Below are 23092 nucleotides of genomic sequence, written 5' to 3' on the forward strand. Positions count from 1 at the left end.
TATCTGCCTGCCACGTGTCGTGCCCTGGGAGGTCCAAAGTGGCGCCCCTTCCAGTGACACGTGGCGGGCTCTGATTGGGCCAACTTGCCAGGGTATTTTTACCCAAATCAATTTGGAATAATAAATCTTGCTTACGTTTCCCCTCAAAAAACATTAATAATAGTAATAATAATAATGTTGAAATCTTCTTTACTCGGCTCGGCTCTGCAGACCCCTGCTCTGCTCTGCCCAGAAACTCAAAAGAACAGGGCATAACTCCACTAAAGGACTAGAGAAACCCCAAAACAATTGCCGTAACATACAATAATTACCGACTCTCCTTTTTCCAACACCACTCTCCCTTTTGTAATCAGTATATCTATTCTCGAGAATATCCTCTGAAATTTTCACCATTCTATAATTAACAACCGACTTACCTCCCATTCCTCTCTCATCTGTCTTTAATTATTATCGTTAAAAAAATAACAGAAAAATACAAATACCAGCAGACAAAATACAAATCTTTGCGGCTGTTACATAATCAATCATAAATGCATAATACATCATTTTCTCTTTGAAGCTCTCTTTAATGGAGTGTTTTTGACGTGAGGCATCTATCTATCTATCTAACCTCTTCTCACTTTTCCACTTCTTACAAGCTAACCTTAATTCTCTCTCTTCATTATTTGATTAATTATAACTTCATTTAATTCAATTTAATATCTTTTCTGATTCTAGGTTTTTGTGCACTGTATAATTATCACTTTAATTTATGATTGCATTCAATTCAATTCAATTATGGTATGAAGTTCGGCGGTCATGCCTTTTCTCGCTCCCCTCGTCACTTTCCTTGTCATTGCATTCAACAATTTTTTGGTAAGTGATATTTTTTAGTTTTGTTTTTGTATTAATTCTTGAAATTTGGGAAAATTTTGTTAAGATTTTGGTTGAAATTGGGCAGTGATTGCTGGTGAATTGGCTGAAAATTCGGAAGATTTTGATGGGGAATTTAGATAATGGACAATATATTTTCCCCTTGACAAGCTTGCAAATCGGGTAATTTTACAACTTTGATCTCAATTTTTTTTTTCCTCCTCAATTTTTAGTTTCAACTGAACTATGATTTTAATTTTTTGTTTTCAAACTTTAAATAGCGGGAATTATCACTTGTAGTTGATACTAAGTAATGTCGTTCTGATTTCGAAATATCAGGCTTTTTAAAGAACATTTGTGAGTAATCGCATGGCATATTGATTTCAATTATATAGAGTGAATTTTTATTTATTTTCCTACAACTTGAAGCAATAATCTTGAGATAAAGTATAGGGTTTTTAGTTTTGTTTTTTTAAATTTTTTTTAATATATATATGGAGTTTATTTTCCTACAACTTGAAGCAATAATACTCTTGGGTACACCATGCACCCGGGTGTATATAATTATTTTCAAGAAAAGGCTAATTAGGAAAACTTGTGACGTATATGGAGTTTGGTCTAGAGTAGCTTCTTAGGAGCTCAATGGTGGGCTCTTCGATGTGGACTGTTGAGAGGGGTTCCTAGCTCTCTTTGCTTGTTATAAGATACAATGAAAAAGAGAAAGATGACTTTTTTAGCATGCGGTAGATGGGTATGTTTCTTCTGAATCTACTCACTTAAAGCAATTCTTGAAGTACAAATTGTTCTTATATGCACCCCTAGAAAAACCATACTGAAATGTATTTATATATTTAATTTGCAAGAGTCAATTGATGACAATCTCACAATTGAACATCTGAAAGAAAAGTTGGGTTCTTTTGTGTAATTTTGTTAAGTTTGTAAGGGGTTTCTATTATTATTGTGGATGTGTAAGCATGTCATTGAGTTTGTGCGTTGCTAGTCAGAGCTTTTGCCGTAATGCGTTGTTTGGTACTCCCTCTGGCCATGTTTAGATAATTTTTCTGTTAGCTTTGGATACACAAATTAAGGTATCTAGTAGCTTGGGATGAGAGTAGGACTGTACACCAGTCCAAAACGAGATTGGAACTGGATTCCTAGATTTTCTTATATTTAGGATTGGTTTGGCAGAATTCTGGTCCAAACTGGTGCAGATTTGAATATTCTGGTCTAGTCTGATTTTGGAGCTGTTCTGTTTGGTTTTGGCCCTTTTTTTTAAATGTAAAATTATAAAATAAAATGCTAGTACAAATTCAAATTTTTGCTATAAACCTTTTTAAAACAGACACATGCGAAATACTCCCTTCGATTCTTACGTTCTTCTCATTTCCCTTTGACATGTTTGCCTATGCATATTTGAATTCTGAATAGCTTTAATTGCACAGTAAAAACTATAAGTACTTGATTTTTTAAGAATGTACCCAAGTACTCATTAAGACGAATCAAATAAGACCCCACTTGACTATTTATTTTTTCTTATATATTGGAAAAAATTTAGCAGATACTCTTAAGTTGTGAATATTGTCTAGATTCCTAATGGAAAAACAGTTAGTATCGGAGGAAGTACAAAGTAAATGCTTCCACCATTTCATATTACTTGCAATGTAGAGGACAATAGACCATGGCACATGCATTATAAGGAGAGATTTGAGGGTGTATATGAGCAAATTAATTATTATAACTTTAATAATGGCTACTAAGGTAATATAATTTCATGGCCTTGTTCTCTCATGTTTATTTATTATATGAGCTTATTAGAACTGAGTCAGTCAGTCAACTCTTTTCTTTCCTTTAAGCCATGCCAATTTCTCGTATTAGATTCATCGAGCAATATGAATTTATCGGTTTGTTTATTATAAGAACTAAGACGCTGTTTTCTTTTTGCTACGTTGGCTTTTATATTGCAGGGATTTGCAGTCTTATCTTTCCCATCTTAACATTTTCCTGGCTACTGAGAGCAACACATTTTATATTTTAGTGGACAATAGACCATGGCTTGAAGGTCTTGGATCACGTCGTGCACACTTGTGGCAATTGATGGTTACTAAGGTAATATAAACGCATGGCCTTGTTCTCTCGTGCTAATTGATTCAGATCTGACAGAGTTATCTTTGCTTTGGCACAGTCCAGGTTGTCCCCATTTGCTAATAGTAGTGCTCGTAAAAAGAGGAATACTGGTAAAGAGAAATTAGAGAAAAAGGCTAGCAACAAATCAACTAATTCTAACCAATGCACCAAGTCTACTAATTCAAAGATTTCAGAGAGATGGTTTTCGCTGATTGATGCTGCCACGTTATCACAAAAGAGGGCTCTGTTACCTGTAAAGAAGCTTAAATACTCATTGCAGTTAAATCGGGAGCTCCACAGGACCTTGTTTGGGTTGATTATATTTGAAGTCTCTTGGGATGATGTTCGTGGTATTAATTATCTAAATGAACTACAGGTTTTTCCTCTCTGTTTCCTTTTGTTAGATTAGCTATTTGTATCTATGTAATACTCCTTCCGTCCCCCATTGATAGTCACTTTTGCCATTTTCGATGACCCAAAATGTTAGTCACATTTGCTTTTTTCAAGTACCATTAATATTGTTTTTTTACCAAAATTCTCTCCCATTTGCAAAAATATTTGTGCAAATTTAACTTTCCCATGTAAATTTTACTTTCCAATGTACTATAATTACTTTCTCTCTTTACTTTTTTCCATACCCAATGTAAATTTACTTTTTCAACGTACTTTTGGTACTTCTTATTTATGTTTATTAATTCCCGTGATTTTATACCAAAAGTGACTATCAATGGGGGACGGAGGGAGTATAATTTAGTTTATTTGATTCGTTGATTTATTACATCTGCTTGCAGACTGACACATCTTTGGCAATAGAAACCAAATTTATGAGAAGATGGGAGTTCAACAGTATAATGCAAGCTGTAGGCTGCATTTCTTCTTGGTTCTCAGGGACAGAGCATGAGCAGAATCTTTTGAAAGATTATCTTCTATCTACTGCTGGTAATCTTTTCAAACCAGACTTCGTTTCAAGATATATTCTCCGCTTTTTTTTTTTTTCACTTTTTTTTTTTGGTGGGGTGGGGGAACTTAGTGAGCAGAACAGTAGGAAATCATGTTGCCTACATTCTATATTAAGTCTCTAGATGGTAGCTTAGGTTTTTCATTCTTCATTGAGATTGTTATCTTTTAATTATGAATCAGGGTGCTATGCTGACATAAGATACATATTTCTGATTCCTAAGTTTATGATTTTAGCTATGTTCCTCATTTACTTTGACATCTTTGACAATTACTAAAATTATTGTGTAGAACTGTAGAATCCAAATGTAATCTGTAAATCTAGTGATTTGCCTAAACCTATTTCTGGGAAACCTTAGCTTCTGCCTTGCTGTTAAGATGGAAAAATGTTTGCAAGGTTGTTAACTTAGTTAATATTCTGAAATCTAGGATATATAATATAGGATGAAGAATTGGATGGAGATGTTGCTCATACAACCAAAGCCGGTTGATTGAAGCGGAAGAGTGCTATGGTTTTTTTTTTTTTATTTTTTTTTATTTTTTTATGTGATCTTAGCATCAATGGCATGCCCCATATATTGATCTTGGGACTAAGGGTCTGTTCAGTTCAGTTCTTATCTTAATTTCCTTCTCTCATAAAATATTCCGTTCACCTCAGCTCTAATAAGTTCAGTCAGCTCAGTCAATTAGAACAGGCCTTAAGGCTTTATTGTCGTTGTTGCTATTGGTGCACTTCCTTTGGTTTGTAATGTGTGTCTGTTGTCAATATGAGAGTTAGTACCTTTATTTATTTAATTGTTAAATAATGCCAAATTGGAGCAACGGAGGCAAAGGTTGGAATCTAGAGGGTTTAAGCTAAGTTGGAGTAAGACCGAATATTTGGTATGTCAATCTAGTACACAAAGGGGGACAAGCAATGATGTAGTGAGTTTGGAGAGAAATGAATTGACCATGAGTGAGTGTTTCAAATATATTAGGTCAATCATAAAAAATGGTGTGATTGATCAAGGCGTGGCCTACATGATTATGTCTGCGTTGGTTCGGGCATGTAAGACGACGACCCTAGCTTGGTTTTAAAAAGCGCGCCTCGGGCCCGGGAAATGGGCTTTAGCTAGTCGAGGCTCAGACACCTACGGAACGCGCGCGCCTCGTGCGCCTCAAAGCGCCTTCGGAAAGGTGCGCCTTTGCGCCTCAAGGAAAATAACTAAGGTTTAAGTTATAATTTGGAGAATGATGGACATTTTTTCAAATTCAGACTACCTTAGATATACATCTATCGTTATTTAATTTATTATGAATCTTTTTAATTGGTATCAAGAACAATCAAAGTAAAATATAATTTGAGATAAATATATAAATACATGCGCTTTGCGCCTCGCGCCTAGGCTACAAGGACCATTTGCGCCTTGGTGCGCCTTGTGCCTTTTAAAACTAAGGACCCTAGGGTGCCCTGGTACAAAGAGTGGAAGAGTGGGATCATGGAGAGGTTAACAAGGTAGAGGGAGACCGAAAATGACTTAATTAAAAGGAGTTAGGAAGGATATGAGGCATATGGATATGCATGAGAATGATGTATTTGATCGCAAGTGATGGAGGAAGAAGAGTTTTGTGAATGACTATACTAAGTAATCACTTTTGGTTCATGTAGCTGACTCCACTTATGGGATTAAGGCTTTGATTGATTGACTATTTAAAATACCGCCTATTGTTATCTCCTTTAGTTGGGCATATTTAAACTTGCATCTCACCCAACTTTCTATCCACCCTATATCTCAATTTCCCCTTTACTCTCTCTTTCCCTTCTATAAATGTATCCCTCGCGCACACACACACACACACATAAACACACACACACACACACACACACACACACAAGTATTTACGTTATTAAGTTTGGCTCAAGTATAATTATGAATTGACTAAACAATCAATCAGTAGAGTAGTTCACTATAAAATAAACCTCAGAACTTCACACCAGAGGGAAAAAGGCAAGTGATAGAGAAAAGGCATGAACAAAGGAGAGAAATATCTCATATTAGTATTAAATTTTAATCGCTCCGTATTTTAATTTTGATTACACATAAAATTACAAGCCTTTTTTTTTTTTTTTTTTTAAATTTTTTAAATTTTATTTATTATTACTATTTTTTAAATATCTTCTCTATAATCTTTGACTATTTAGGTGTAAGGTTTCTTACATCTTCGGGATTTCTATTGGGCTGTTGGTGCCTGCAAAGAGCTTTTTGCTGCACATTTTATTAATAAATGGTTCCTGTTCGGGTAGTAAATTAAAATTCCCTATAAAATTGAAATAATTAATGGCCAACCTTTATTTAGAAGTCACTTTTAGTGCCCAGCTGTAACTTATGGTTGGTTTAACAAGCAGAAGATCTAGTTTTGTATTTCTAGAAACTTGCAACTTTCTTCTTGTTTCATCTTCATTGATTGCTTTTCTATCTTTTACAGATGAAGTGTTCCACGATGCCATGGAGGATTTCTCCGATGAAGAGACTACTTGCTTTTACGATGCTGTAGTGGAGAATGAATCATCCTATGGTATTTCAGTTGGGTTTGATGCATGTCCTACAGGATCTGAAAATGACTCTTGTATCTTGCATACACCACCACCTTCTAACGTACCTTATAAAAGAAGAAAAGTTATTCGATCTAGGAGCTCTGGAATTGAAGCTGATACCTATTCCGAGGGAACCCCGAAAACTCCAAAGAGGACTTTTGACCCATTTGAGAATTTTGAGCATACCATTGAAGCGACTGAATACAAAGATATCTTGCTTATATATAGATTCAATGACAAAGATCTTCCTTTCAAATTAAAGGACATAATTATGGGTGACCTGCGCTTGCTTACTCTCTTAGAATCTGGGCTTCCATCTTGGGTGATATTTCTTCAATCATACCCTGTATTTTGCCATCTTTATCGTCCGTGGATGTGTCCTCTAGCCAGAACTTTATACGTGATCATTTCAATTACCACTGTTATGATCGGATTTTATGACTTATACAAGAATGTGCCACTTCTTAAGGCAACAGCATCTCGTTTGCTTGGACCTATCTTTGATTGGATAGAGACTTGGGAGATGGCATCAAGGGTCAAGTATTTGGGAACAATGTTATTCTTGCATAATTTTGAGAAGGCTGTTAAATGGCTTCTAATGATAACACGTACTATGAGATCATTTTTTTCTGTTTTTGCTCAGCCAATTGTTGAGCCGCTTATAGAATTTTCCAAATTCTTTCATCCGTTCTGGAGTGCGTGTATTGAGATCTCAGAGAGCTTATTGTCATTTATCTGCATTGTTCTCGGAACTTCATACAGTTTTGTTGTCGGTGTAGTCGAGATAGTATTATTGCCAATCTGGTTGCTCATTTCATTCGTCTACACCACTGGTAATTTATCAGCCTATAAAAGGTTTTTCTGTTGTTGATAATATAGTAATAGTTTATGTGGAGCTTTGATTTGATAAAAGTATTGATGATCTGTTTTGGAATTGTTGCAGCAATCTCTATCATATTGCCCATTTTTTGGGCCTGCTGGGAAATTTTTAATGCGCCAGTTCGCTTGGTCCTTGCACTGTTCAGTTTCATAGCCTATGTCTGTACCATTGTATATGAAATGTTTGGAGAATTGTGGTCATCTGCTTGTAGCATGATTAATATTGCATCAACTACCAAGGCAACTGTAAAAACAACATATGAGGTCTCAATGTGGCGCTCACTTTGGAATGACTTGTTCTCAAAGGTTTTGACATGGCAAAATTTTTGCTTAGCATAGCTTGAATTTTCTGATCCTGTCTTCTTCCTGGTTTGATAACAGGTATTTATTTTATCTTGTAGGTTTTCCGTGCTGTTAGGAGCATTTTAAATGGTTTTGTTGCTTTCTTCACAGCTTGCAACAGGCATCGACTTAGGTATGTAATTCAAAACTTTTCCAATTTTAAACCATAGCTATATGTACCCATTCATAATTTTGAGTGATTGTATAAATGTAGTATTTATATTTCTATAGCTGCTAGAGAGTATAATAATATTTTAGTGTCTAAATATAACTAAAATGCTGCTCCCCTTATCCTAATGATTCTCTGAGTGAAGGATTTCTTTGGTTTATTTTCGCGTGACCCCTACAAGGTTTAAATTGTCTGAGTTGCTCTTCCTTTTTAACAAGTCATAGCCATTTGCAAATCAGTACCAAACACAACCCCTTTGTGTATCAGTCTATCAGATCAAAATCAACTCTTTACTGTTTTAATTTTTTAAAAAAATAAAATAAAGGTAACAGGATGATAAGCCTCAGAAACAGTAGACTTTATATTGTATCCTGGAATATAATGAGACCTGCCATCATGCTGCTGCATTTTCTTTGACAGTTACCTTTTTGATGCAATATAGTAAGTTCTCGTATTCTTTTGCTGGTGTATCTCTTTCTGCGGCTGAATCTTCATTATTAAGGCCTTTAATTTTTTTCCCCCAAAACAAGCAATAAATATACCTCTGGGGTAAAAATACAGCATCATTGTTAGAGAATTCTATGCTAATATACTGCAACTCTTTTACCAGCCTGTGGGACCTCTCTATCCAATTGGATCTCATTTGGGCTTTCACATACTCAGCAACTGACCGACAAAATCTAGTCTGAGGGGTTCAAAAAATATGTATTGTAGACACCTTGAGACTTGTGCCCCTAGGTTTACTCTCCTCCATCTTGTTAAACATTCAAGTAATTCATTTGGGATTTCTGTAATTTTTTTTATATGATAAAATCTAAATTTTAAAACAAAGCTCGCGTCTCTTTTATTTTGTGCTGCTGGAGAAGTTTGCCTGGGTAGCTGACATGATACTGCAATACAATATTATAGCTAATATTACTGCTGGTTTGTCTCTGTGTTTTAGTGCTATTATTGACTTTCTGGGATTTTTGCTATAGATGGGCATATTACTCTCTTATTCAGGCTAAGCCTGAAATTAAATGCTGAGTAGGTTTTCCTGGGAGAATTGTACAGAGGGCTCTTATCATTCCCATTTTGTTGGCATAATTTAACTAGGATTCTGTGATGTGCAGTATTTATAACCACTTAAAGGAGTTCATCCAGAAACCATCTCGCCAACGTTGCCGATCACAGCATATTAATCTTCATCACACAAAAAGGCATGTACATCTGCATCGGCATGCACAATTACATAGAACCCGAAAGTCGGTGAGTCTCTTATTTCATTTGCTGTTTTTTTTTTTTTTTTTTTTTTAAAATTAATGAATTAATTAATTTTTTTATATGTTGAACGAATAATGTACAAGTCAGTTTATCATTTTAGCATGAACATCTTGTGCACTGAAATTTTGCTTGGTCTATCATGAGATTGTTCCTGAGCTAAATTCAGCTATGTAGTTTACAGATAATATGTTCTTGTAAAAAGTGATAAGATTAAACTGTTATTCTTCTCCTCTTTTCATCTCTTTTCATGGCAGCCTCCTACTTGCTCAATTGTCATTATCCTGCAGTATGATTAACTAAAAACTGATGTTATTTGCAAGCCTGTTTGGTTGGGGGGGGTTTTGGGGCCAAAAATGGGTGAGATTCTTGAGAACTGAGTGCAAATCACTTACATTCTCTTGGTATGTGATTTGATGAATTTAACAGAATTGTTGTTGGAATAAAAAAACTGGAGATGTTATTTGGTAAATTTCTCCCATCCAGATCTGATCTTTAGAGGATTTACAATATGTTGTGGGTGCTGGCAACTAGGAGGTTTCATCATTACCATCCTATTCACTGCACCTGTGATTCTCTTTGGCCCTCATGTTTACTTTATCGATTCAGCTTCTCCCTCCCTCGACTCTCACGAGCCCACCCTTATCATCACACATTAATAATAAAGGAACATCCAACATCTGTTTTAGTTTAGTTTTTCTCTTTTAAATCTGTCTTTGGTTTGGGTATACCTCTATATCACTTTCAATTGGATAGGGGTATGTTATTTAAAGGATTGCTGCTGGTCAGATTGTCATTGGGTTACTTGCTTCTCTGTTAGTGTTACCATGTATGAAATATTTACTTGTATATATTGAGATTGATGTGATATCTACAATAAAGAAGAAGGCTATACTTTATTCTGTTTTAAAAAATCTTCAGGCTTTTTCATGAGTTAACTCATGCAATACAGACTACCTAGCTACGTACTAAGTTCGATGATATCCCTAATAGACTTCTTCACATCTGTTCTAGCAAAACAAGCATGTTTGCTTTAGAGACGTGTCTAATTCGTATCTTGTACTTTTTTTCTTATGATACCTAAACTTAAATCTTTACTTATGCAGGCAGAGGATGCCAATAGAGAGCCTCGACATATAGAGTGAAATATCTGATGGCTGATATCTATCAACTGTTTACTCAAGTAGACACTAAAGAGTTGAACATTTTCATCAGCATACATATTTTGGTGCAATCTGATCATTCTTTTTTTTTTTTTTTATTTATTTATTTATTTATTTTTTTTTTTTATTGCTACTCAAAATTGAAGTTTTTCATTATTTCATTCTTTCTTTTCTAGGTCTCCTCTATTATAGACCAATATTTTTCCAATTAATTGTAGATATGTATAATATAATGAAATGTAAATATGTAACCTGCTTCTGCCATAATGTATTTAGCTGCAAATAGAAAGTGAGGCATATGTATAGAGCTACATTTTCGCCTGTTCACCCATTAGAATTATCAATGAGCTGATAGTATCGACTATTGTGTAAATTTCGGCCAACTCTTTTTTTCTATTGCAAAGGAAATACTTTCTCATGAGAAACTCTATAGTTGTGAACTTGTTACATTTCAATTGACTGTTTATTTAGGTTGGATTTGTGTTTTATATGATAATAAATGTTGAAAGAATGCCTCAAGTCTATTATTTATGTTCTCAACACAAACCTACTTATTATTTGCGGGCAATTTTTTTTTTGTCCCTCTTGCATTTCTTTATCATCTCTGTATCTCCATTTAACTCTATACGAGTACTCTCTCAGTTCCCAATTGCAAAAAGGTTATGTTTAGTGGTTTTACACGGTTAATGATCTCAAATGAGATGGTGGAAATCAAGCATTAAATTAACTTTGCAAATAAGAATATTTAAATTGGGAATACGTAGGTGAATATTTTTGTAAATATGATTGGGAGTACGTAAATTTTTTGATAAATGTGAATACTTGAATGATAATTATATATGTATGAGGAAAATATGTAAAAAAAATTTAAGAATTAATCAACACGTATTTATAAAAAAGATAACGCCAAAAAAGGCAAACGCATGTCTTTCATGAAAATATTTATGTTCATAATCCTGGAATACTCATTGCTACACCTGTTTCTTTTAATTCTTTTTATTCTATGATAAAAAGAAGTCATCCCTTTTCAAGAACTCTCAAGTCACAAAACTTATCCAATTGTTTAAGTTAGAAATTAGATACGTAGTAGATAAAGAATAGATATGGGACATAAATGGTGTATTCTGCTCACTCATTCGCTAAGTACACATTTTCAATAATAAAGATACAAAACACCATACATTAGTACATTACTAAAATGAAAAACTTTTATTATATACTTGTATACGTTTGAGTAAAAAACAGATTAAGATCGCACCCTTACAAGACGCACCCTTACAAGGCATGCACCAAATAAACACATAAATGTATGTACTACCTCCGTTACAGGTTATGTGCAACGATTAGACATTTTTCCTCTCTACTTTATGTCAAATCATTGCACATAACCTATGGAGGTAGTAATACAACCACCAGTACATACATAATATTAGCAAAACAAAATTCCTCAATCAAAACATTTGACATTCAATTAGTAAATCATGTTACATATCAGCCTTGGTAGCTTTAAGATCTTCAACATTAGACTTATCAACACCAATGTCAATAACCTTACTCTGCCTCCTCTTCTCCTCGGCGAGCTTAGGTACTGTAATCTTCAACACTCCATCTTCAAGATGAGCCTTAATATGATCCAAATCCGCGTTAGCAGGTAGCCTAAACTGCCTCCAGAACTTACCAGTTGTACGCTCAACTCGATGCCATTTATCGCCTTCGTGTTCCTCTTCTGCCTTCCTCTCCCCACTCACCTTAAGGACCCTGTTTTCTTCCACCTCAATCTTGACATCCTCTTTTTTCATGCCAGGAATGTCAAGACTTATAATGTGAGAAGTTTTAGTTTCTTTCCAATCCGCCTTAGCTAATAAGGTAAGGCGTAAGGGTTCGAAATTATTGGTTTTGGGTAGTGGAAGGGGAGTTTGCTCAAGAACTCGAAACGGGTCGTCGAGTTCATCCCAAAGTGTTCTTGTGAAGGGCACCAACCCTTTCACTGGGAGGACTACAAGTCCTACAAAGATGGTTAGGAATAACATTGGAATTACAGCTTTTGCCATATGCAAATTTGATCAAGATAAATGTATTAATTATTTTAATAATGTGGGTGATAAAGATAGTAATATTAATGAAAGAAGTTTGTTTGATGAGAGAATTTGTAGAATACTGTGTTGTTGATGATGATATATTGATGAGTTGAGAAGAGAGGTAAGAAATGATGGGTTTATTTATAGTAGAGGACAGTCGGTTATAGGTGAAGTAATCTAGGGGAATCTAGATTTTTCTAAGATGTTATCTGATGTTGCTTTGTATGTGAAACGTTTATGGTAAGATGTTAGTAGAAAGATCTAGAGATAAGTTGGTTTTGATGCAAGCACTTTGTGGACTTCTCTAGATATTTTATCACCATAGGTCTGAAAATGAAATTTGGTATCGTTATACATAAATGTAATGCTCTAACCAATTGAATTATCCCTTGAAGTATACTTATATCATATATAGGAATAGATTCACCTTTAGTCATGTTAGGTCCGTGACACAAGATTATTTTTTTTTAAAAAAAAAAAACTAAAATTAAAACATTTGAAATTGAATAAGTCAGACTATTATAGTACTACTCTTAAGTTGTTTTAATTACCTTTCAAGAAAAATCATAAAAGTTTAATTTTAAAAAATAAAATTTTGAAGGAAGAACTTTTTGTCAAACTTTGTCTGATAATCTATTTCATATTTTTTTTTAACCTTCTTTTTTTCTTAGGATATTTCGTCTTTGTAAAAGTAAAAAATTAAAATTAAAATTAAAAAACCGGCCTCCACGATTTGAAGCGGCAACTCACGACAAACTCATTGTTCCTTTACAAATGGTTATGTCTTTCGATTGTCCTCCTGTTGCGGGCAAGGCGAGTATTGTTGTGACTCCTCGCGTTGCACCTGGGTCAGGTAGTAGTCGTCTTGCTGAGGGCAGCGCTTTCCGTCCTTTTCGGTCCGGACCTTGTCTTAATTTCTTTAACCCTTATTGTGAGCGGGTGCTTGTTAAGGATGGGATTCCTTTGACCCATCTCACCCATTAAGGATGCGCGCGCTACGCCATAAACGATTGGCTGGCGAACGTCAAGGCTAATCCCCTTGATGTTTCTCTTTTTAGCCCCATTCCCCATGTTTGGCCTTTAAATATTTTTGCCGGGCTTGATGACATGGCTAATGTGAATCGGTTTGATTATTATGTAGTGCGGGGTGGCAGCGTTGCAACTTCTTCACCATCTCATTCTCCAGCTATAAATATGAGCGGGGTGGCTGAGTCTCCTGGTGAGAGTGCTTTTGATGACTATCAGCCTATTTACATGGAGGAGCCTGTTGAGGAGGGTAACTCTGACTTCTTTTCGGACAAAAGGTGTCATGGCCCCAGGAATTGCAAGCTGGACTCCAACTGGGGTAAGGACGCGAGGAAGTTGGATCTTGCAACTCTGGGGATAGAATTTCTATGGGTTTGGTCAAGGTTACAAGCTGGTTTTGCCAGCTAAGGGCTCCAAGTTATCTGCTCCTCCTACTGGTCATATTGTAGTTTTTACCTCTCCGTTGGACTTGGGCTTGAGATTTCCTCTTTACCCTACTTTGGATAAGGTTTTTCGTGCTTTTAATATTTGCATTGCCTTGCTACACCCTGTTTCCCTACACACTTTGATATGCTTATTGTGGTTTCCGTGATTTCAGAGGTATCCTGAATCACTGCATTTATTCAAGTCTTTGATGAGCCTGAAAAGGTCATTTTCTGGTCCTGAGTCTGGATGGTACCACATGGCTCCCAAAGAGGGCAGAGTCTTGTCTTATCCTAAGCTTGGTTGCTTTTAGGGACTAGACTGGCAAGTTCTTCTAGGTCGCAGTGTCCTCTTCCTTTCCTGTGCTGCACAATTTTTAAGAGATTCGCACTAATATGTGTAGGGAATATTCCAATAATTACCCCAAACTTGAACCCCAATGTGATCATATACTTAAGTATGGCAGCATCTAAAGGGAAGAAAGCTAGAGTGAAGGTTACACCCCTTAACTATCCATGAGATCGTCAACTCCAATAGGTCTGGAATCAAGACTGGATGTTCAGGGATGAGGGTACGAATCCAATCTAAAAGAGATTGAACCCGTCCTATAATAGGCCTCTACTTTATTCTACTCGTATTCATGTGCGCTTTCTGATAAACATACAATCATTAGATTAACCCTAAACCTGTTTAATCTATGTTGGTTGAATATTAATGCACAAATAAAACTATTATTGGCGATCACTTGAATTAAAATCATATTAGCCTAAACCAAATTATTAATTATCTTATAAGGCGTGATTTCAAATACAAATTCACTTTAAACCTGCAGAAAAGGCGTGATCAAACGATAACAACAATATACATCAAGCAACATGATAATAATCATAATTATAACAATCTTAACAATCATCATAATCATAATTAAGCTTAATAATAATAGCAAGATCCTAGGCATGATACTAACAAGATTAATAACAAATCCTATTATGTCTCTAAACAATAAAAATCAAAGCATTAGCCCTAACACGATACTAACATGATATTAGAAAGAAGAAAATGCAACATAAACATGATACTAGAAAGCATTAAAAACATCCTAACATGATATTAGGAATTAATCAAATCTAAACATGCTTTTTACAAGAATAGAAATAAATTACTCACTTTGATGCCTCGTACCTCTTTCAAATAACAAAATACACGCGTTAGTAAACTTCAATAAAATTATAAATCAAAGATTAAATTAAATAATTGTAAGAAAGAGTTAAAAAGTTTAGACTGGATTTGGGACAAAACCCTCAGAAATTATCAACCTTTCACGTCTAGGGCGAAGGCAACTTCGAACTTGGCTAGGTTTGTCTAGAACTAATGTATGCGGTATGGTGTTTTGTAAAAGGCTAGTTTTAGAAATCAAGAGGGAGAAAGAAAGAATAAGCTAATGCTTACAGAGAGAAAGAGAGAGAATTAGAGAATTCTAGGTTATTTGAAAACGGAGATCAAGGACCCTATTTATAGAAAAATAGTCCGGACACGACAAAAAAGACGTTCAGTTCCATTCGGAATAAAACACATCCTGTCGCCAGGCAACAAGACTAGCGCCAGGCGCTGCCAGCGCCAGGCGACAGACTTTGTCGTTTGGCGCTGAAACAATTTTTTTACGGATTTTGTTTTATACATATCTTTTGATCCAGAAGTTGAAATAAAGCATATAATATGTCGTCGGAAAGCTCTTGAAGTCAAATTTCCATCCCAATTAGAATCCAATTAAAAAATTTTGTAGATAAAAAGATATGGTGGAAATTGTGGAAGGGTGTCAATTTTAGATAGAGTTTCGTATTTTTTTCATATCTTTTTCGTTATAGCTCTGAATTAATATTATAATATATCATTGGAAAGATAATCTCAATATATATCTAACCATATAAAACTTGGATACTGGAAATTTGGATAAAGGTTATGAGGAACGAAAATAAAATCTGACTGTCTTTGAACATCTTTAAATTCGAATAGAATTAGGACTTTCAAAAAGAGGAGTGGTATTCAAATTCAAATTCTTTGATCTTATCTTTTCAAAAATGGATAACTAAGATCTTTTAGAAACTTATACAAGTTTCTAATTAGTCCTAATTATTTTAGGAATAGGATTAAAACTTTAGACCCTCCTCATGATCATTAGGTCTTAGGTAAAATCCGGTTTGGGCCCAATTTAGTATTTTGGCCATAACTTCCTCATTATTCGTCGGAATTGGGCTTATAATATATCGTTGGAAAGGTCTTATCAATCCCCATCCAAATACACTATTATTGGACCCAAATCATGAACCAAAATAAAATGGATTGGATGTTTTTCATAAATAGAACAGGTTTTCGAAAAACAAATTAAAAAAAAGGATTTTATTAAAAATAACCGCATCACTATACTTTTCACATGTTCACTTTGTTCAATAATCACGTGAAAGATATTCATCACTAGGTTTGGTTTTGGGGAGACACATTTGGGTGTCTACAAAAGCCCCCACATTGACTGAGTTTGGGGAAACGCTAGTTTCGAAAACAAAAGTCAAAGTAGCGATATGGACGGAGAATGATTCAGAACGTTCTGCGATCCTAAATCATTCTTTTAAGGCCGATACCTACAAATTAGCATTTGTTAAACAGATAAAAGAGTTAAGAAACGCGTATCTTGCACCTTCGAGCACACGTCTCTAAAATAACTGAATTGTTGTTGCATTTTGTTGTGACGATCTTCCTCAAACTAGGGGATATCGCTTGAAGTCTTTTGTTTGATGTTGTAGTTGTGCTTTTCCACTGTTGATGTTCACTCGTCTCTGAACAAAAGAGGTTCTTTTTGAGGATTGTTCACTCGTCTCTAAATAATAGAGCTTTCTTAAGGATTGTTCAATCGTCTCTAAACAAAGAGTTTGATAGGATACCCATGCGTCTCTGAGAAAAAGAGCTTGATGATATGTCCACGTGTCTCTGAACAAAAGAGCTTTATAGGATCCCCATGCGTCTTTGAGCAAAAGAGTTTGATGGTATGTCCACGTGTCTTTGAACAAAAGAGCTTGATAGGGTGCCATGCGTCTCTGAGCAAAAGAGCTTAATGATATGTCCACGAGTCTCTAAACTAAAGATCTTTGAATGCTTAAATGTTTGTTGAGATCGTTCAGTTGGCTGCGAACAGGAGCTTTGCTGAATGGTTGTATCCTGTAAAGAATCAAAAGATTGCAAAGAGACTTTGCTGGTTTTTTTCTTAGGGTTGACCTAAGGCTTGATGTGTTTCTTAGGGTTGACCTAAGGCTTGGTGTGCTTGAAATTTTAATTTCCTTTACTTGAGGTTGGCTCAAGGTGATTGACTGACTTGAGGTTCCAAGGTGAAGTAGTGATGTGACACGACATGACTTTAACGTACATGACTCGTGTGTGCATTTGTAATGTAATTGTGCAACTCGAAAATGCAAAAAAATTTCGTCATTTTTGTGGAAGGTACCGACTTTCTCCCAAAAAAGAAAGACGCAAAAAAGGAAGAAGTGGAATGTTCGAAGTTGCATGTTAAATGAGCTTAATCAAGCGTATGTGTCGATGTTGTATCTCATGGTGCAAGGATTAATTCATCCTAGGCTATCCTAGTTGACTCGATAATGAAAATGTTTAGGTAACTTAGGCACGGAGGCTAAGCACTTTATACTTCATGATACAATGATGATTATAATTGATGAGTGATTTTGATATGAGAAAGTATGCTTCTACTAAGATTTCAAAATAAAGGGTTCCTAAGGGAAGTATATTTAGCTAGGCTGCAAGGGCTAAGCGTGCGTGGAAAGATATATTGGGAAGAGTCAAATAATGATGACTCTTAGGCTAGGTAGGCTAATGATGTAGGGATCAAGCCCCCAATTCTAGCTCTAAATGGATAGGGATGAGCATCGGAAGTCCCTTGATATGATTATGGTGTGAGTGTGTGAATGTGAATATGAATATGAATGCAATTTTATTACGGTCGCACCTCAATGTGAGGTGGCCTACGTATCTGTTAGAAAATCAGGCTGAACGTAGCTCTAGCTGAACCTCGCACAAGTATGTGTATACCTCAAAGAGGTCTTTGAAGGGTTGTGACGTGGTTAGGATAAAGGTTGAAGAAGAAGGGGATAAAGGCTCAAGACCCTAGATAAGCCCCCAAGGTGTGCAACCTTACTTTTTTGCTTGAGGTTTCCTCACTCTCTTTTGTTTATATTTTGCTCTCTCTTCGTTTTTGCTTTTCATTTTTTCATTTTATCCAATTCTTTTTTGATAAATGTGGGCAATCCCGATCATACGGTCTATCACTCACTTGGCATTCATGTTTCTCAGGCACGGTACCAAGCACTCGATAAGCAACGCAATCAGAGACGTGTTCATATCAAAGACATTGGAACACTTGCCTTTTTGTACACTTTTATTTATTTTTTTCTTTATTTTGTTATTTTAATTAATTTTTATTTTGTTCACTCAATCTTTTGTTCTTTGAAAATTGCATAAGTTGCACTCCATCCCATCCCAAGGCTAGGTAGATGTGGGTTGAAGAAAGAAAGGTCTATCATTAGATGAGGGTCAAAGTGGTTGATAAAGAAAGGATTTTATATTTGAAAGGGTAAAGATGATATGATAGGCTACAAGGGGTGCCTCAGATCATTGGTATACCTTGTGCTTAGTTCGACATGATTTATTTATTTATTTATTTATTTTTATGCAATGCAATGATCATATGCAAGAAATAAATGCTCATTTTATTAAAAGGAAAAAGTAAAAGAAAGTCCTACAAAATAAATTTAAGGGAAAATGAAAGGTGCCTATGCTAGACTTATTGGGGAAAGGATAGATAAAATAAATAGAAAAAAGAGGTCACAAAATCTTTTCGTTCAAGCTCGCCTTGTGTCTTGTGCCTTATCGTCACTCGGTCTTCTTGCCGACTGGAGGTATGGGAAGCTTGTTATTATCAATCAAATATTGAATGGCCTCCCTTAGCTTCAAACAACTCTTAGTAGTATGACCCCTACCTTGATGGTATTTGCAGTGTGCATTAAGGTTCCAGCTAGCCGTCCTCCTTTCGACCATTGAATCTTTAATTTTAATGGTCCAATAAGAGTTATGAGACCTTTAGCATGAAGGCGATCGAATGCTATGCCATAACTTATACCAATAGGTGTGAAGTTTCTCTTTTGCTCTCGTTTATTCATGGTAAGGACCTCATTTAATTTAAACGTGCTAACGTTGTTTAAGTGGGTAGTTTTGTAAGAAGAAGGATTATCGTTCTTCTTTCCTTTCCATCCACTGTTATTATTGTTACTATTCTTGGCCTTCGTGTTGCTAAGAGGAACATGAAGGTGATTTGAATCAATGACGTCTTGAATGCGATCCTTGAAGGTAAAACACTTTTTGGTGGTGTGACCATAGCCTCTATGATATTTGCAATAAGAGTTTGGATCCCAATTGGGAGATCGTTTCTCAGGTGGTGGGTCTTGACTGGGGCCAACGGGATGAATGTGACCTTGATCATGAAGATAGTCAAAAGCTTCATCATAAGTCATTTCTATTGGTGTGTATTCTTCAATGGTCTGTTTTGCCCGTGGCTTAGGAGCATTGAATTCTTTATTAAATCCTTGGTGAGAATTTTGTTCGATAACCATCATCCGATTTGCTAGTCCTTCTACCATATTCAAGAGCATGTCAATGACATCTTGCAGTTTTCGAACGTCTTCTTTTAGACTTGATAAATTTCCCCGATATTATCTAAGAAAATTCTTTCATCCTCCTCAATCATGGACACTTCATCAATACAGATTATATAAGCTATCTCGATCATGGGCTTACCTACAGGTGTGATAAGGAGTGAAGGATGGAAGGATATTTGATCATCTGCAATGGCTAGAATCTTGGAAGTTTTATTGTCATCAATCAGGTTTTGAATAGCTTCTATGAGTTTCCAACACTCCTCAGTGTCGTGACCCTTTCCTTGGTGATACTTGCAGTGTTTATTAGGATCCCACTTAGGTGGCCTAGCTTCTGGAACCAGGTCTTTGATGGGTCCTATGGGCATGACTAGTCCTTTGAGATGTAGCTTTTCGAAAGTTGTTTCATAACTCATACCAAGTGGAGTGAACACTCTTTTTTACCTTTGGATTCGTTGTTTAGAGGTGTTTGTAGCATGTACTTTGTTAATGGAAGAGGAAGAAGAAGGATCGCACTATTATCTTTCAGAAGGTCATCTTCAATGTCAATGCCTATATTATACACAGCCTTAAAAGTATTCAAGTTGTGTTGGTATTTTAAGTGCTTTGCATATTTTTCTTGAAGGTTCTTGATGAACATCCTTATAGACTCTTTTTCGATAGGAACCTCAACCATATAATATTAGCAGAAGTTTCCCTCCACTTCTTAAAGAAAGAAGTGAACCCTTCTATTTCTTTTTTGCTTTAGCATCTCAAGTTGTATATGGTCTGTTTCGTCTTGGATGTTGCACTTATATCTATCTACGAAAGCGTTTGTTATGGAATCCCAAGAAGAGGTTTTCTCTTTTTCAAGAAAAAAGAACCATTGTTGACAAACGGTTTCTAAAGATAGCGAGAATAAAGAATGAAAAATCTTCCTATCAATCCCCTTAATGTTCATTATAGTTTCAAAGGCTCTTAAGTGACAGTAATGATTGTCAGTTGGCTTGAATTCAAGGATGTCATTGGTATTAAACTTCCGCAGAAGAAGTTCCTAGTCCACTGAGACCCCTTGTGAGCTAATGCCCTGGAACCTATAGTCACTAGAGAGCTTGCCCAAGCTTTCTTGCATGAGCTCCATTTGTTGTTGTTTTACAGGGTCATTGATTTGAAGAGCCATAGCCTTTATCATTTTAGTCATGTTAGCCACGTCCTTCCTAAGTTCGTTGACTTCTTCTTAACTTGCATTATCTTCTTAGCTTTTCTTTTCCAATTGACTGGTTTATCAAAAAGTAGTATTTGAATAAAGGTGTTGTCCTTGATTAATCTTCCTTCTCTCCTTGACCAAGTGCCGTGGAAAGGGAAGTTAGGGGTAATTTTTTTATTAACTTTTTTACTCAAGCTCTATTCAACATGCAATAGATGGGAAGAGAATAGAAATGGAATGGACCCTCAACTCATATGACGGAAAAACGACTCATGCATGAACCTAAGACATGGTCATGGTGAAACATTTACAAAGTGTGCGCTAAGACTAGTGAGTGTAGGTGACATGTTAAGACTTGTGTGATGACCATGTGACTAGACTATGTGACTAGACTTGAACAAAGACTAAGTTAAGACTTCACGTGTGTGCACTAAACTGGACAGACTGTAATATTTTAGTCAATACTTTTGATATGTGATTCCGATTGGGACGAAACCAACGCCTAATCAAAGATAAAACTCGGAGCTACATATCCATAGGCTGTACGACTCGTAACTCTTCCTAGAACTACGGATATGACCAAAACAAGTTGACGCTTGTGCTGTATACGAGAATAAAAATGCGGGTTGACTCAAAGGAACTATAACTTGATTTTAGACATATTTATTAACTCAAATTAATTAATCAAATAATTAACCAAATTCCTTTAGTCATTGGTTAGTTTATTTAAGCATATTTATGATCACAAGTCAAACCAAACGCTTAGTTTAGCCACATAATAAGTATGCACAAGTAAGAGATGCACAAGTAGTCAAGTAGTCACAATATGATGCAATGAGTTTGCAACATAACCATGGCTCTCTAAAGTTCAAGGATAAGGGTTAGTCAAAGAGGGTCCATGGTTATGAGCCCATATGCATCGCGTGGAAGCCTTACCTTTAGAAGGGTTGGCGCGTATGGATGGGACCCCGCAAGTTAAACTTTCTTCCACGATTTGGTGGATTCACAAACTCGGATGTACCCGTCGTTGCCAGGAGCGTTCGATTCGGTAGATGGAACGTGAACCCCCAGAGGGTTATGGCCATATGTAGAACACATATGAGTTCAGAAAAGAGAGAAAAACTCAATTAGGAAGTAGAATCGAGCCAACAGTGCTAGAATTAGTCAAAAGAAGAAGGCATAGTTTTGGCTCGGTATTAGAAGAACTTGGCGCGAGAGAACAGAGACTGGCGCCAGGAGATAACCCTGTCGCCAGATTAAATTGTTGTTGCCAGGCGACAGAACCATCGCACGACTCTGGCTCTATTTTCTCGGCGCTAGTTCCTACATGCCTCAGCAGCTTTCTGTGTTCTTAGAATTTTCCAGTTTTTGCAGTATCATTTTGATTCTAGTTGTGAAAGATATTTCTCAAATTTCCTAAGTGTAAAAATCCTATGTTTTTGACTCATTTCGGTTGGTCTTTACAATGAGGACCTTTTTTATGTACATGACAATAACGTTATTTAAAATTACGCACATGAAATACTTAGAACTTTTCGAGTCTCATCTGCTCATTCTAAATCATTGCCAAAATAAATTTCAGGAATTAAAATAAAGAATCCTCCCCAATGGAGTCGCCAAAAACTGTAGGGAATATTCCAAGCATTGCCCCAAACTTGAACCCCACTGTGATCATACACTTAAGTATGGTGGCGCCTAAAGGGAAGAAAGCTAGAGTAAACGAGTCGTCAACAAGTTTTAGGAACTTGTAAACTGTTCACAGGGTTAAGGTTACACCCCTTAACGATCCATGAAATCATCAACTCCAATAGGTCTGGAACCAAGACTGGAAGTTCGGGGATGAGGGTACGAATCCAGTCTAAAAGATATTGAACCCGTCCTATAATAGGCCTCTACTTTATTCTACTCGTATTCATGTGCGCTTTCTGATAAACATACAATCATTAGATTAACCCTAAACGTGTTTAATCTATGTTGGTTAAATATTAATGCACAAATAAAACTATTATTGGCGATCACTTGAATTAAAATCATATTAGCCTAAACCAAATTATTAATTATCTTATTAGGCGTGATTCTAAGTACAAATTCCCTTTAAACCTGCAGAAAAGGCGTGATCAAGCAATAACAACAATATACATCAAGCAACATGATAATATCATAATTATAACAATCATAACAATCATCATAATCATAATTAAGCTTAATAATAATAGCAGGATCCTAGGAATGATACTAACAAGATTAATAACAAATGCTAGCATGTCACTAAACAATAAAAATCAAAGCTTTAGCCCTAACACGATAGTAACATGACATTAGAAAGAAGAAAAGGCAACCTAAACAA

At 35.8% G+C, this 23092-nt stretch overlaps 2 protein-coding genes across 2 annotated transcripts; one reads left to right on the forward strand and one right to left on the reverse strand.

The window, feature by feature from the left end:
* The first annotated feature begins 531 nt into the window (after positions 1–531).
* LOC145602305 (uncharacterized) lies at positions 532–10746 on the forward strand. Its single transcript, XM_081658495.1, has 10 exons — positions 532–855; positions 941–1035; positions 2817–2958; positions 3035–3352; positions 3768–3915; positions 6400–7341; positions 7452–7693; positions 7789–7862; positions 9011–9146; positions 10265–10746. The coding sequence occupies exons 2-10, from the start codon at positions 980–982 to the stop codon at positions 10301–10303; spliced, it is 2097 nt and encodes a 698-aa protein (XP_081514621.1). The 5' UTR covers positions 532–855; positions 941–979; the 3' UTR covers positions 10304–10746.
* Positions 10747–11756: 1010 nt separating this feature from the next.
* On the reverse strand, positions 11757–12470 carry LOC145603013 (16.9 kDa class I heat shock protein 1-like). Its single transcript, XM_081659146.1, has one exon. It carries the CDS (start codon positions 12370–12372, stop codon positions 11806–11808), a length of 567 nt encoding a protein of 188 aa, XP_081515272.1. The 5' UTR covers positions 12373–12470; the 3' UTR covers positions 11757–11805.
* Positions 12471–23092: the final 10622 nt, after the last annotated feature.

The sequence above is a fragment of the Chenopodium album genome, chromosome 21, assembly GCF_948465745.1.
Source record: "Chenopodium album chromosome 21, dcCheAlbu1.1, whole genome shotgun sequence".
NCBI lineage: Eukaryota > Viridiplantae > Streptophyta > Magnoliopsida > Caryophyllales > Amaranthaceae > Chenopodium > Chenopodium album.

Coding starts and splice junctions, on each gene's coding strand:
- LOC145602305 (XM_081658495.1), top strand. CDS start 980: ATGGGGAATTTAGATAATGGACAATATATTTTCCCCTTGACAAGCTTG. Junction 2,959..3,034: donor GGCAATTGATGGTTACTAAG/GTAATATAAACG, acceptor GCTTTGGCACAG/TCCAGGTTGTCCCCATTTGC. Junction 7,694..7,788: donor GGAATGACTTGTTCTCAAAG/GTTTTGACATGG, acceptor TTTATCTTGTAG/GTTTTCCGTGCTGTTAGGAG.
- LOC145603013 (XM_081659146.1), bottom strand. CDS start 12,372: ATGGCAAAAGCTGTAATTCCAATGTTATTCCTAACCATCTTTGTAGGA.